This window comes from Pelophylax lessonae (assembly GCF_965119305.1).
Source record: "Pelophylax lessonae genome assembly, chromosome: 9".
Classification (NCBI taxonomy): Eukaryota; Metazoa; Chordata; class Amphibia; order Anura; family Ranidae; genus Pelophylax; species Pelophylax lessonae.
In genome coordinates this window covers 265,954,098-265,968,848 of record NC_138776.1, presented here as the reverse complement: position 1 = coordinate 265,968,848, position 14,751 = coordinate 265,954,098, and the positions used below count along the sequence as shown (strand labels likewise).

At 48.2% G+C, this 14,751-nt stretch overlaps 2 protein-coding genes across 2 annotated transcripts in view; both read left to right on the top strand.

The window, feature by feature from the left end:
* Nucleotides 1-14,751, top strand: part of LOC309562622 (uncharacterized protein) — a gene marked incomplete at its 3' end in the record, with an annotated part of 500,517 nt that overhangs the window by 193,901 nt on the left and 291,865 nt on the right. The gene's annotated exons all lie outside the window — the stretch shown is intronic.
* On the top strand, nucleotides 3,535-4,361 carry LOC309562856 (uncharacterized protein; the record flags this gene model as incomplete). Its single annotated transcript, XM_082267175.1, has 1 exon — nucleotides 3,535-4,361. The coding sequence occupies exon 1, from the start codon at nucleotides 3,540-3,542 to the stop codon at nucleotides 4,359-4,361; it is 822 nt and encodes a 273-aa protein (XP_082123301.1). The 5' UTR covers nucleotides 3,535-3,539.

Here is a 14,751-nt window from a genome sequence, read left to right as displayed (position 1 = left end):
CTTTGACTGAAGAGGGGGGAGAGTCCCAGCTGGTTGGGACATCCACAGAGAACATCTGCTCACTCACTTAAAAAAGGTGTATGGCGCTGCCTATGTGCTCTTATTAACCACTTAAGCCCCGGAAGATTTTACCCCCTTCCTGACCAGGGGGTATTTTGCGATTCGGCACTGCGTGACTTTAACGGACAATTGCGCGGTCGTGCGACGCTGTACCTAAAACGAATTTGACGTCCTTTTTTTCCCCACAAACAGAGCTTTCTTTTGGTGGTATTTGATCACCTGTGCGATTTTTTTGATCACGCGCTATAAACAAAAAAAGAGCGTCAATTTTGCAAAAATAACAATATTTTTCACATTTTTTTATATGAAATTCCCCCCCAAAAAAAAGTAAAAATCTAAATTTTTTTAAATTTTCGGCCAATTTGTTTTATCCTACATATGTTTGGTAAAAAAAAAATCGCAAAAAGCGTATTTTGATTGGTTTGTGCAAAAGTTATCGCGTTTACTAACAAAGGGAAAGATTTTTGTCATTTTTGTTGTTTTTTTTTTTGCGGCGGACAGATCGGACCCCTGACTGACATTTTTGACACTTTTGGGGTTACCAGTGACATTACTACAGTAATCAGTGCTATATATATGCACTGTTACTGTAAACTTACACTGGCAGTGAAGGGGTTAACTTTATTTGAGAGGGAGGGGCTGTGTGTGTCCCTAGGGGCGTGATTCTAACTGATTGGCTGTGGCTCGAGCTGTAGGAACGCTGATCAACGGTTCTACATAGTAGAACCGTATGATCAGTGTTTCTACACAGGGGAGAATGACAGGCGGCTTGTTTACACAAGCTGCCTGCCTTTCTCCCTCTCCCCTGACGATCGCAGAGTGAGCGGCGGACATCGGGTCCGCCGGTCACATGAGCGGGGGGGTTCGTGACCGCGCGGGAGCGTGCCGCCGGCGGCGCGCGCTCGCTCCCCAGAGCTTCACAGGCTAGTGACGTAAATATACGTCACTTTGCCTGTGAGGGGCTGACTGCCGCAGTAAATCTACTTGCGGCGGTCGGCAAGCGGTTAAGGGTGCCAAACACAGGTGATCACTCCGTGCTCCCCGCACCCCCAGGACCGCACTCACCAGAATTAGTCACCCCTACAGGGGTAACGAGCCTTAGGTATACTATTCTCTCTGGTAATCTCTGGGTCCCCTTTGGTCTCCCTGGATGGTCCGGTTAGAGTCGAGTGCTGTCCTGTAGCCTGCCCGAGTCCGGTCACACTTCCCTTTAGGTATGCACGCTTGTAGCTCAATCTGACTGCCTGGAGAAAGGAGCCCTAAAGGGAAGTGTGACCGGACTCGGGCAGGCTACAGGACAGCACTCTACTCTAACCGAACCATCCAGGGAGACCAATGGGGACCCAGAGATTACCAGAGAGAATAGTATACCTAAGGCTCGTTACCCCTGTAGGGCAGTGCTGTATTTTGGCCTAGGCCAACAAGGCCCAGGCCTAGGGCGGCACTTTGCAGGGGGGCAGCAAAAAATCTGCCCCCCCTCTACATGATACTCTATTGGCCACTGGTTGCTAGAGCCACCTCTCTCTCACCCCCTCTCTCTCTCTCATCCCCCCTCTCTCATTGCCCCCTCTCTCACCCCTCCTCTCTTTCCCTCTCTTTCTCCTCTCTCTCTCATCCCCCCTCTCTCTCTCATCCCCCCCCCTCTCTCTCTCTCTCTCTCTCTCTCTCTCTCTCTCTCTCTCTCTCTCTCTCTCTCTCTCTCTCTCTCTCTCTCTCATCCCCCCCTCTCTCTCTCTCTCTCTCTCTCTCTCTCTCTCTCGCTCTCGCTCTCGCTCTCTCGCTCGCTCTCGCTCTCTCTCTCACTCTCTCCCCCCCTCTCTCTCATCCCCCCTCTCTCTCTCTGTTTGATCACCCCCTCTCTCTCTCTTCCCCCCCCCCCTCTCTCTCTCTCTCTCTCTGTCTCATCCCCCTCTCTCTCACTCCCCCCCTCTCTCTCATCCCCCCTCTCTCTCATCCCCCCTCTCTCTGTTTGATCACCCCCTCTCTCTCTCTTCCCCCCTCTCTCCCTCCCTCACTCACCCCCCCTCTCCCACCCCCTTCTCTCTCTCTCACCCCCCCCCTCTCGTGAGATCTCAGGGGTTCATGCTGGGACTTCAATTTTGGAGGGAGTTACATCGGTTAAAAAAGGAATGGGCAAATTTACATAGGAGGGGGCGCCCAATTTTAGTCTTACATAGAAGGGGGGGGGGGGGCGCCCAATTTTAGTCTTACCTAGGGCAGCACAAAACCAAAATACACCACTGCTGTAGGGGTGACTAATTCTGGTGAGTGCGGTCCTAGGGGTGCGGGGAGCACGGAGTGATCACCTGTGTTTGGCACCCTTAAAGAGATACATAGAAGCACCTGCACTGAAGTCACTTGTTTGGGAAATATTTCGTTTTGTACTGAAGTTTTTTATGGACTATTTATAATTGTGGGAAATATTGATTTTTAATACATCTGATAGAAATCAAGTGGACTGTTTATGGACTACTTCCTTATTATATTTATTTGAAATTCTGGTGGATAATAATTGCTGCTAATTCTTTCTGTGGTTTTCTGCTGCTTGCACATTTTTTTTTACATATCTCTTGGATCATCTGTAGGTTGGTTTTTTATATATAGTGCCCTGCTGGTTTTATATTGCTATGCTGGTTTTATATTGTAAAATTTATACCACTTTTTAGCTATATCTAGGGACTGGTATAGCCGCTCACATAATCATTTTTTATCACGTAATTTTTTATCACGTAATTTTTTATCACGTAATTTTTTATCACGCATTTTTTATCACGTAATTTTTTATCACGTAATTTTTTATCACGCATTTTCTATTAAGTATTTTTTATCTTCACAACACTCCACTCCAGATTTTATATTACTTTTTATCACTCATTTGTGAGACTTTATACTGTTTATCTCTGAGGACATCTATGGATTGTTATATATAAGGCTCTGCTGATCTCGTATAACACATTTTAGGATTGTGTTTATTCAGCCATACTAAGGAATAGGACCCTTAGGGAATTCTTTTAATATCACCTTTTTAAATATTATCACTATACACACTCCACAATACCTGTCACTTATCACTTTAACTAGCTACGGCTTGTTTATTTTGTGTTTTTATTAATTTTATGTCATTAAGACTTTTGGATAACCATTCACGATATATTTTTTATTATTACAGTCACCTTTTTACCACTTTATTTATTTCACCATTAATAACAAGAAGACACATATTGTATATTTATTGCACTGTGGCACTTTTGAAGGAACTTTATTTATTAATAGGAGCACATAGGCAGCGCCATACACCTTTTTTAAGTTTTCCATTTTTACTATATATCTCAGGAATATAGTTATACAGGTGGGCTGCAGCCGGTTTTATTCAGATTCTAATATATCCTAAGCGCGGATCCTCCTAACATACTTGATGTACGTGAACTAACCCTCTCAGATCTATTGACGATGTTTTTTATATTTTTCCAGGACACGCCATGGAGAAACCCTCAAAGGATCGTCTCACTTTATCTCCAGGTTGTAAAATGGAAGATGAGGACATCACAGGAGATTGTGGAGGAGAAAAGACAATGAGCTCCACTATGGATGGTGGACTTCACAGTGTGGATAGACCATGGAATCCCTCTGACTCTGAGCAACCTCGTACTGTGAGGGATGATACTGAAATGAAGGGGGAGAAGGAATTTTGCTGTTTTGAACACAGGGAAATTTTTTGCTCTGATTCAGGTGTTTATATACATCAGGGATATCGCAGAGTGGGGGAATATTATTCTTGTTCTGAGTGCGGGAAATGTTTCCTATATAAATCAAAACTGGTCAGACATCAGAGATCTCACACGGGTGAGAAGCCGTATTCCTGCCCTGAGTGCGGGAAAAGTTTTCTTTGTAAGTCAAAGCTAAACATCCATTACAGATCCCACACAGGTGAGAAGCCGTATTCCTGCCCTGAGTGCGGGAAAGGTTTTCCACAGAAATCAGACCTTGTTTTACATCAAAGCTCTCACACGGGGAAGAAGCCGTATTCCTGTGCTGAGTGCGGGAAACATTTTTCACGAAAGTTTCGTCTTAAAGAACATCAGAGGTCTCACACGGGTGAGAAGCCGTATTGCTGTCCTGAGTGTGGAAAAAGTTTTTCATGCAAGTCCCATGTTACCCAGCATCAGATACGGCACACGCAGAAACAGCAAAGATCTCAGACAAGGGAGAAGCCGTACTCCTGCACTGAGTGTGGGAAATGTTTCTCAAAGAAGAATTGTCTTACCATACATCAGAGAACCCACACGACCCCCAAGATATAGTAGTGTCCTGAGTGCGGGATGTCTATAGGAATCATATTTTGCTGTACATCAGAGATCTCACACTGGGAAGAAGCACACCTTGATATACTCCTCAGAAAACACGTGGCTGAGCGCTCCTCTGATCTTTATCATGGAAGAAACACTGTCTGAGCGCGTTTCACACACCACAGCCTAAAAAAAAAATAAAAAAAAAAAAAAAATCAATAAGCACTTATTGAGATTTTTTTTTTTTACCAGTCACATGTAGCAGAATACATTTTGGCCAAAATTTATGACGAAATTATAATTGTTTTTTCTCTTACGTCCTCCGACAGTCGCCGCCACTTCATATTCATCACTAATGGGGTTATTGACCTTTTCTCCGCAGGAGTAGCTAGGCAACAAAATGTATTAATATCAAAGCTTTTAGCATATCCCACCCCTAGGGGGTGGTCCCCGCAGTCAATACCTCCCTGCCTACTGCATTCCCAACTCAGTTTCTAATGCCTAGCTTAGGAGTAGGCTGGCTGTTCCTGTGCTGGGGCTCTTAGTCTCAGCCTCTATTCTCTTTTTGATTTTATTTTGAGTCTTTTTTTCTTTCTTTTACTTAGCTGTTAATTTTCAGCATTAGTTAGCTTCTTCTGATGAAGATGATCGTGCGGAGCTGGGTCTCGGACTGGCCACCCTGGATCCCAGGGCTCAGGGCCAGGGGCTTCCCAGCCTGCCATCAAGCGTTCAGCGCAGGTTTCCCTGGCACATTGAACGACCCATCCCTGTTCGCTGCAGGGATGCTATCTGTGAGGTGGCTACCTCACTGGACGCCATTTGCGGTTTCGCACCGCAGTTCCACTGCGTCATGGCTGCGACACTCCCTGTCCTCAGTGCAGCGGTTTGGTCGCTGAAGCAGGCTCCCCACGCCCTCCGGACTGGTAAGTGTAACTCTATGTGGGGACCTGTCTGTTGGGTGTCAGTCTGGGACTGTGTGACCCTGCATGTCTGTGTGGCTGCTGAGCTCCCTGTCAGATTCTGTGTGGATTGCTGCCTGTGTGTGGGCTGCAAGGGGGGGGGGGGGCTCTCCCGCTCTGCTGGGTGAATGCATGAAGCAGTCTGGGTTTAGGCATGCTGTGCGGCGATCGCTGCGGCGACCCGCCATTTTTTTGCGGCAGAATTATGGTGGCCGGTACTGTGTGGTAAGGCACGGCGTTTTGGCGCCAAACACCGCCATTTTGGCGGCGATCAATCAGGCCACATGTCTGCGCATTTTTTATTTGCCTAAAGAATCCTCAGCCGAGCGGCCATGTTTGTGTAGCCTTACATAGGCTTTACAGGGGCGGTCAGTCATTGCATCACTTCCTTTTGCTCTGGGACAGCGATCCGTGCAGCAGCCTGTGTGCTCTCTCCAGGTTTTTACCTTTCCATTTTCCTGTATTCCTTACCCAGTGTTCTTATCCCTGTGGGGGTCGGTGTATTCAGTGGGTGCGGTGGGCTACGCTCGCCGCGATCTTAAAGGGGCAGTACTCCTTTTTTCCTAATATTACTGGGGCATGGATTCTCAGGATTGCAAGTTTCCTCCCACCTTGGTGGAGGGCCAAGGGGCTGCTGCTTCCCCCAAAGGGGCTGATCTGGCTACTATTGTGGCAAACTTGGCTGCTCAGGTGCAGATGCTGGTGGCTGATCGATCCACTAAACGGCCCAGAGTGTCTATTTCCTCTGATTCAGAGGGCGATGGGGCTGCTATGGCTGGAGTGCCCCTCTCAGGGTCTCACTCATCTCTAGACCTTGTGAGGTCTGAGGGGGAGGCTGAGGTGGAAGGGGTTGATAATTCTCCCCCTGGCTCGTCTGAAGAGCTTGCACTCATGGATGAGTTGGTTGCTTCTATCAAGCAAACGCTGCATTTGCAGGATGAACCATGTCCTCCTGCTTTGATGTCCTCTTATGGGACGCAAAGGAAACGCAAGACATCGCAGGTTTTTCCTTGCTCTACGGAATTTCAGCGCGCGGTTGATGAGCAATGGCGCAATTTAAAGAAGCCTCTTGCTGTGCCGAGTAGGTTCAAACTGCGTTATCCATTTACACCCACCACTGATGAGCGTTGGTGTGTGCCGCCTCAGGTGGATCATGCAGTGGCGATTTTGAATAAATCCACTGCGATCCCCGCTGAGGATACCCCGGTGTTCCGGGACCCGACGGACAGGAGATTTGAGTCTCTGGCCCGTCATGCTTATACGGTTGCTGGTTCTATGCTGAAGCCTATTTTTGCTTCGATTATGGCAGCCCAGGCTATTGCGGATTGGACGCAGGTGCTCAGGCGCACCCTGGTGGCTGACTCTGCCCCACCGACAACTTTGGCTATGGTGGATCAAATTCACCAGGGTGTCATGTATTTGTGTGATGCGGACTTGGACTTGGTCCCTCTGGCTGCGCGTCTTTCAAGTGTGGCGGTATTGAACCGTCGCCTGATATGGCTGAAATGTCGGTCTGTTGACCAATCTTCTCGCAAGACTTTGGCTAATTTGCCCTACGCGGGATCCCGCCTTTTTGGCGAATCTTTGGATACTCTGATAAAGGGAATTTCTGGGGGTAAGAGCACTCTCTTGCCCCAAACCCACAAGAATAAGTTTGTTTGTGGTAAGAAGAATACCTCGTTTAGGCCCTCTCAGGGGTCCTTTCGGTCGCACTATAAGGGCAAGCCCTTCAAGGGCCACGGCTCCCAGAAGAAGCCGTGGGCAGGTAAGCAGAAGTCCGGCCAGTCCGGGTCTGCTGCCCATAACAATGCGGCCTGAAGGGACGCCCTCACCCGGTTCTGGGGTGGGGGGACGTTTGCTCGGTTTTCTTCAACCCTGGCTGGACCGCATTCTGGACAGGTGGGTTCAGGAAATCGTTCGATCTGGATACAAGATCGAGTTTCTCTCTCGGCCGGCGGGCAGGTTTTTCCCCTCAAACCTTCAGCTGACTCCGGAGCGCTTGCAGGATGTGCACCTGGCGGTGCGGGACCTGCGGGCCCAGGGAGTGGTGGTTCCGGTGCCTCATCGGGACAGATTTCGGGGGTTCTATTCCAATCTGTTCACCATGCCCAGAAAGGAGGGCAAGGTACGTCCGATTCTGGACTTGAAAGCTCTGAACCACTTTGTGCGGGTTCGCAAGTTCCGCATGGAATCCCTGCGCTCGGTGGTGGCTGCCCTGGTTCCGGGGGAATTCATGGCCTCCATCGATTTGAAGGATGCATACCTTCACATCCCCATTTTCGAGGGTCACCAGAGGTACCTTCGATTCGCCATTGCGGAGGATCATTACCAATTCGTGGCGTTACCCTTTGGTCTCGCTTCGGCTCCACGGGTCTTCACAAAGGTGCTTGCGCCGGTCCTGGCTTTATTGAGAGCTCAGGGCATTTCTGTCCTGGGGTATCTGGACGATATCCTGATTCGGTCTGCGACCAGTCAGGGCCTGGTGACCGACCTGTCCACCACGATGCAGACTCTGCAGGAATTTGGTTGGACGATAAATTTTCCAAAGTCAACGCTGTGTCCGTCGACTCGTCTTCCCTACCTGGGGATGATCCTGGACTCTGCTCAAGCGAAGGTCTTCCTGCCGGAAGACAAGCTCCGGACGCTTCAGGACGCAGTTCAGTCCCTCAGGGCTAACCAGTACTCGTCCCTCCAGACGTGTATGAGGTGTCTGGGATTGATGGTCTCGGCCTTCGAGGCGATCCCTTTTGCCCAGTTTCACACGCGGGGTCTCCAGGCGGAGATTCTGGCCGAGTGGGACGGGAGACCGCAATCTCTGGATCTACAGATCTCATTGAGTCATCATACCAGAAGGGATCTTCTGTGGTGGCTCCGGTCCCCAGCGGTGTCGGGGGGCAAGTCTTTTCGCCCCTTCTCGTGGACGGTGATCACCACGGATGCCAGCCTGTCGGGCTGGGGTGGTGTTCTGGGCGTTCTGTCCGCCCAGGGAACTTGGTCGGAGGAGGAATCCTCTCTTCCGATCAACATTCTGGAATTGCGAGCGATAAATCTCTGCCTTCTGCATTGGACGGACAGGCTTCAGGGCCGTCCGGTTTGGGTGCAGACGGACAATGCCACAGCGGTGGCCTACATCAACCACCAAGGGGGCACCAGGAGTGCCCGGGCGGCTCGGGAAGTAGCCGACATTCTGTCTTGGGCCGAGACGCACGTCCCGGCGATAACGGCAGTTCACATTCCGGGGGTGGAGAACTGGCAGGCGGATTACCTGAGTCGCCAGACCCTGGGCCAGGGAGAATGGTCCCTTCACCCGGATGTCTTTCAGATGCTGTGCGCGAAGTGGGGGTCCCCAGATGTGGACCTGTTCGCGTCTCGTCTAAACAACAAGGTGGAAAGGTTCGTGGCAAGGACGCGCGATCCTCGGGCAGACGCCTCAGACACGTTAGTGACGCCCTGGCGTCAGTATCGTCTGATGTATGCCTTTCCCCCCATTCAGCTGTTGTCCAGGTTCCTTCGCAGGTTAGCCTCGGAACCGCACACGGTGATTCTGGTGGCGCCGGACTGGCCTCGCCGGTCTTGGTACGCAGACCTCGTAAATCTGTCGGTCGACGCTCCGTGGCGTCTGCCTCTTAAAGAGGACCTCTTGTCTCAAGGACCGATATTCCGTCCTGCTTTACAGTCGCTGGCTTTAACGGCCTGGCTGTTGAAAGTCAGGTCCTGAAGGATAGGGGTCTCTCCCCTGAGGTCATTCCCACTTTGATTAAGGCTAGGAAGGCCTCTTCGGGGAAGATTTACTACCGTACTTGGAAGGCGTATTTTGCCTGGTGTGAGTCCGGGGGGTAGTGTTGGCTTTCCTTCAAACGGGCGTGGACCAGCGTTTGGCGTTGACCACGATTAAGGGTCAGATTTCTGCGCTGGCCGTTCTCTTTCAACGCCCTGTGGCGTCTAATTCCTTGGTTAGCACCTTTGTTCAAGGGGTGCGACACTTGGCCCCTCCTCAGAGGGATCCTTTGCCTCCATGGGATTTGAACCTTGTTCTGTCAGTGTTACAGCATGCTCCCTTTGAAAAGATCAGGGAGATCTCGTTGTCCAAGAAGGTTGCCTTTTTGGTGGCGATCACTTCGGCTCGCAGGGTATCGGAGCTGGCGGCTTTGTCCTGCAGCTCTCCCTACTTGGTGATTACTTGGATAAGGTGGTCTTACGACCTAACCCTTCTTTTCTTCCGAAAAGGATCTCGGAATTTCACCTCAATGAGGACATTGTCTTGCCTTCGCTTTGCGCGAAACCTAAGCATCCAAAGGAGGTGGCTTTGCATTCCTTGGATGTTGTTCGGGCGATCAGGGTTTACTTGTCATCGACAAAATCTTTTCGCAAGTCGGATTCTCTATTTGTCCTTCCAGAGGGTCCTCGGAAGGGCATGGCAGCGTCGGCTGTGTCCATCGCCAAATGGATCAGACAGACCATTGTGCAAGCCTATGCTTTGAAGGGGAAGGTTCCTCCTTTCCCTGTAAAGGCGCACTCTACCAGGTCTCTGAGTACGTCTTGGGCCTATCGTCATCAGGCTTCTGTGGCCCAGGTGTGTAAGGCGGCGACTTGGTCGTCCGTTCACACCTTCTCCAAATTCTACAAGGTGGATGTTCAGGCATCAGCGGATGCTTCCTTTGGCCGCAAAGTTCTTAGTGCGGCGGTGCCTTAGGGTCCCTTGTTTTGGGTCCTTGGCTGTTGGGATGTCTTTATCCCTAGGTTACTTGTTTTCCTGGGTTGTTGCTCCTGTTGAGCACGGTTTTTTCCTGTTGCCCAGTTGGTTCTCTTACTTTGGTAAGGTTCCTTTCTCTGATGTGGGTACTGCGTTGCTTTAGGCGCGGCTGCGTTTTTTCCCACCCCTCATGTCTACACTGCTATGGGACGTCCCCATTAGTGATGAATATGAAGTGGCGGCGACTGTCGGAGGACGTAAGAGAAAACGGAATTTTTGTAAAATCTTACCTGTAAAATTCCTTTCTCTGAGTCCTCCGACAGTCGCCGCCCCCCGCCCCTCTTTTGGGGTTTGTTTATGTACTCTACTGCTATGCTACTGAAACTGAGTTGGGAATGCAGGAAGCAGGGAGGTATTGACTGAGGGGACCACCCCCTAGGGGTGGGATATGCTAAAAGCTTTGATATTAATACATTTTGTTGCCTAGCTACTCCTGCGGAGCAAAGGTCAATAACCCCATTAGTGATGAATATGAAGTGGCGGCGATTGTCGGAGGACTCAGAGAAAGGAATTTTACAGGTAAGATTTTACAAAAATTCCGTTTTTTTTTTACATTATATCTTTTATAGCAGAAAGCAAAAAATATAGTTTTTTTTTTTTTTTCAAAAATATCGGTATTTTTTTGGTTTATATAATAAAAATAAAAAATTCAGAACCACCAAGAACCACCAAGAAAAAATGTGTGTAAAAACAAATTATAGAAATTTCATTTGGGTACAGCGCTGTATGACCGCTTAATTTCCAGTTAAAGTAACGCAGTGTTGAATAGCAAAAAAATGGTCTTGTCATGAAGGGGGGTAATGGGTCCACAACCCAAACAATTGTGATATACACTACATTACCAAAAGTATTGGGACGCCTGCCTTTACACGCAATGGCATCCCAGTCTTAGTTCGTAGGGTTCAATATTGAGTTGGCCCACCCTTTGCAGCTATAACAGCTTCAACTCTTCTAGGAAGACTGTCCACAAGGTTTAGGAGAGTGTCTAATGGGAATGTTTGACTATTCTTCCAGAAGCAGATTTGTGAGGTCAGGCACCAACGTGGACGAGAAGGCCTGGCTGGCAGTCTCCACTCTAATTCATCCCAAAGGTGTTCCATCGGGTTGAGGTGCAGGCCAGTCGAGTTCCTACACCCCAAACTCGCTCATCTATGTCTTTATGGACCTTGCTTTGTGCACTGGTCCAAATCATTTGGTGGAGGGGGGATTATGGTGTGGGGTTGTTTTTCAGGGGTTGGGCTTGGCCCCTTAATTCCAGTGAAGGGAACTCTTAAGGCGTCAACATACCAAGACATTGTTGACAATTTCATGCTCCCAATTTTGTGGGAACAGTTTGGGGATGACCCCCTTCCTGTTCAAACATGACTGCACACCAGTGCACAAAGCAAGGTCCATAAAGACATGAATGAGCAAGTTTGAGGTGGAGGAACTTGACTGGCCTGCACAGAGTCCTGACCTCAACCCAGACAGAACACCTTTGGGATGAATTAAAGCAGAGACTGTGAGCCAGGCCTTCTTGTCCAAAATCAGTGCCTGACCTCACAAAAAGGCTTCTGGAAGAAAGGTCAAACATTCTTATACACACACTCCTAAACCTTGTGGACAGCCATCCAAGAAGAGTTGAAGCTGTTATAGCTGCAAAGGATGGGCCAATTTAATATTGAACCCTGCGAACTAATGCCTCGTACACACGCATCGATTATTGGCCGGGAATTTTCGGCCAACATCCGATCGGCCGATTTTCGGCTTGTTAGTATGATGCTTTCGACAACCGACTCCGACTTTTCGGCCAAATAAAATCTGGTGTGCAGGCTATAAAATTTTTGTTGGCCGTCAACACAACGGCCGATTTTCCGTCAGTCAGTACAGATTTCGGCAGACAAAAATCTGATAAGCAAGACTGATGCTCAGAGAAGAAAAAACACACAGAAAGTAAACCAGCACATGACATCTTCTGAAGTAGAATTTTGTTGGCCGAGAAAATTCTTGTGCAGTCTAGGCACATTCCAACCAACAAAACACAACTCTGGACAAAAGTCGGAGGATCGGTCAGCCGATAATCGTTGCGTGTGTATGAGGCATAAGACTGGGATTCTTTTAATGTTAATGTGCCTGTAAAGGCAGGCGTCCCAATACTTTTGACAATGTAGTGTATATCTGCCTTCCAGGACCCTTGCTATACACGAGATATGTGGAACTTCACACAGGAAACCAGACTCTCATCTAAATGAAGAAATACAATTTATTAGGAGCAGGAACTTTTTTACGTGTGGGTGGGTGTTCCCCATTAACATGGATAGTAGACCTTCATCTAGGATAAGAGTCTGGTATAGCTAAATTAAATCCCTGGAATATATTTCTATCCCACAAGCCAATTACCTCTGAGAGAACCAGTTCTGATGTCACCATATACCTAAAACTTCATCACTGATCAATACATCTGATCTCCACCACCCCGATCACTGCAACTAACTAAAACCCTAAGAAGGTAAAGCTATAATTTTGGCTTACAAACAGGAGGGGGGGGGGGGTGAATAATCACTGATTGGTTACTAGGGGTGGATTCAGGTCTTTTAAAGCAACATGGGAAAGTTTTTTTTTTATCACGGTAGAAAGTTCTTCTTAACAATTTTTGTCTCTAGCATCTCTAAATGTAAAATTAGAGGCTAATTACAACAATAATTTAGCAAAATTAGTAAGTTCACGGCAAAGCCAACAGAACCAAAATCCCTCCACTCATCCCCGAGCAGTAATATATTTATTTCCCCTCTAGGTGGGAGTGGAGATGACCCCATCTATAAGGATATACAGTACATACACACACAGCACAAGGCCGCATTCACACTACGAGATGTTTCTGGGAGATGCAGTTCGTCTGAGCTCCAAAAGGTGGAGACAGGAAGTCTCTATGGAAGACAGGAAGTGATGTCAGGGACAGACAGGAAGTATGTAAGGATAAAGACAGGAAGTTCTAGACGAGAGGTGAAATACGAGGAAGTAGAGAGGAGACATTGCTGGAATTGGAAACAAAGGAGGTAATAAGATCATATTTTATCATAGCTCACGTCCCTCTCTATTATTAGGATCCTGATTGTTCTGTCCATCTTTCCCCTTTAAATTGCCCTATTTTCAGTCTGATATACACACAGACAAATAAATAGACTATTTATCTGCCCAAAATGTTTCTATTGCTCTCAGACTATTCCCCGTATTGAACTGAACATACTAAAATATAAGAAAGGTTTAACCAAATGTCAATCCCAAATAAAAGATTTCCCTGTAAGGGTAAATTCGTACCTCTCTGAATGGGGCTCGGATGCTGGCTGAAGTCTTCTTCAGGAACGGACATTACCAAGGAGTGCTGATCTCCTGGTCCTTCACAGAGCTCTCTGGTTACTCACACTGATCTCTTCATCACTACAAGACATGGTACAGGAGAGGGTATGGGACATGATACACCGACACAGTACGGGAACATGGAGCTCCAATGCTGGCTAAAGTCTTCTTCAGGAACGGACATGACCAAGGAGTGATGATCTCCTGGTCCTCCACAGAGCTCTTTGGTTACTCCCACTGATCTTTTCATCACTACTTGAATTGGTAGGACCTATCACTCAATACCCATTGTGGGTGGCCATCATCCCGATAAATAGTATATTTTCGTCACTACTAGACATTGTACAGGAGAGGAATGGGACATGATACACCAACACAGTACGGGAACATGGAGTTCCAATGCTGGCTGAAGTCTTCTTCAGGAAGGAACGGACATGACCAAGGAGTGCTTAACTCCTGGTCCTCCACAGAGCTCTCTGGTTACTTCCACTGATCTCTTCATCACTACAAGACATGGTACAGGAGTGGGTATGGGACATGATACACAGACACAGTACAGGAACATGGAGTTCCAATGCTGGCTGAAGTCTTCTTCAGGAAGGAACTGGATTACCAAGGAGTGCTGATCTCCTGGTTCTCCACAGAGCTCTCTGGTTACACCTACTGATCTCTTCATCACTTCAAGGCATGGTACAGGAGAGGGTATGGGACATGATACACAGACACAGTACGGGACCATGGAGCTCCAATGCTGGCTAAAGTCTTCTTCAGGAAGGAACTGACATGACCAAGGAGTGCTGATCTCCTGGTCCTCCACAGAGCTCTGCAGTTCCTCTTGTTGATCTCTTTGACATGGTACAGGGATACGGTACAGGGACAGAGTAGTGAGGTTGAGGCCATCAGGCTTCAAACTACACAGCGCTGGGGGAGAGGAGACCAGGACATCAACACTCTGGGATGAGTTGGTTTCCGAAGAAGACTTTATCCAACATTTGGTCTTCATCAGAGTGGATTTAGGAAAGCAACCAATAAACTGTAGGCTTTGCCCTTCCCAGGAGTACAGTGACTCCACAGGGCAAGTAGTGGATACAAAAAGCTTTGATTCTAACAATAGCTGCATATTAATAAACTTATAAACTATAATCTTAAACAAACTAGACCTCACCAGGAAGATGATGGAGCTGCTGACAGGAGAGGTGAGCGATGCCGGGAATTCTGGGACAATACCCAGCAGTGCCGGGGCAAGGTCATCCAGGGCAAGGATGTCAAACTGTGCCCCCCTTCCCTTAGAATTAGGGTCAAGGCGCCCCCCATTGCTGCAATAAACTATTGCACCCAGCGCAAAGATGCCAAACTC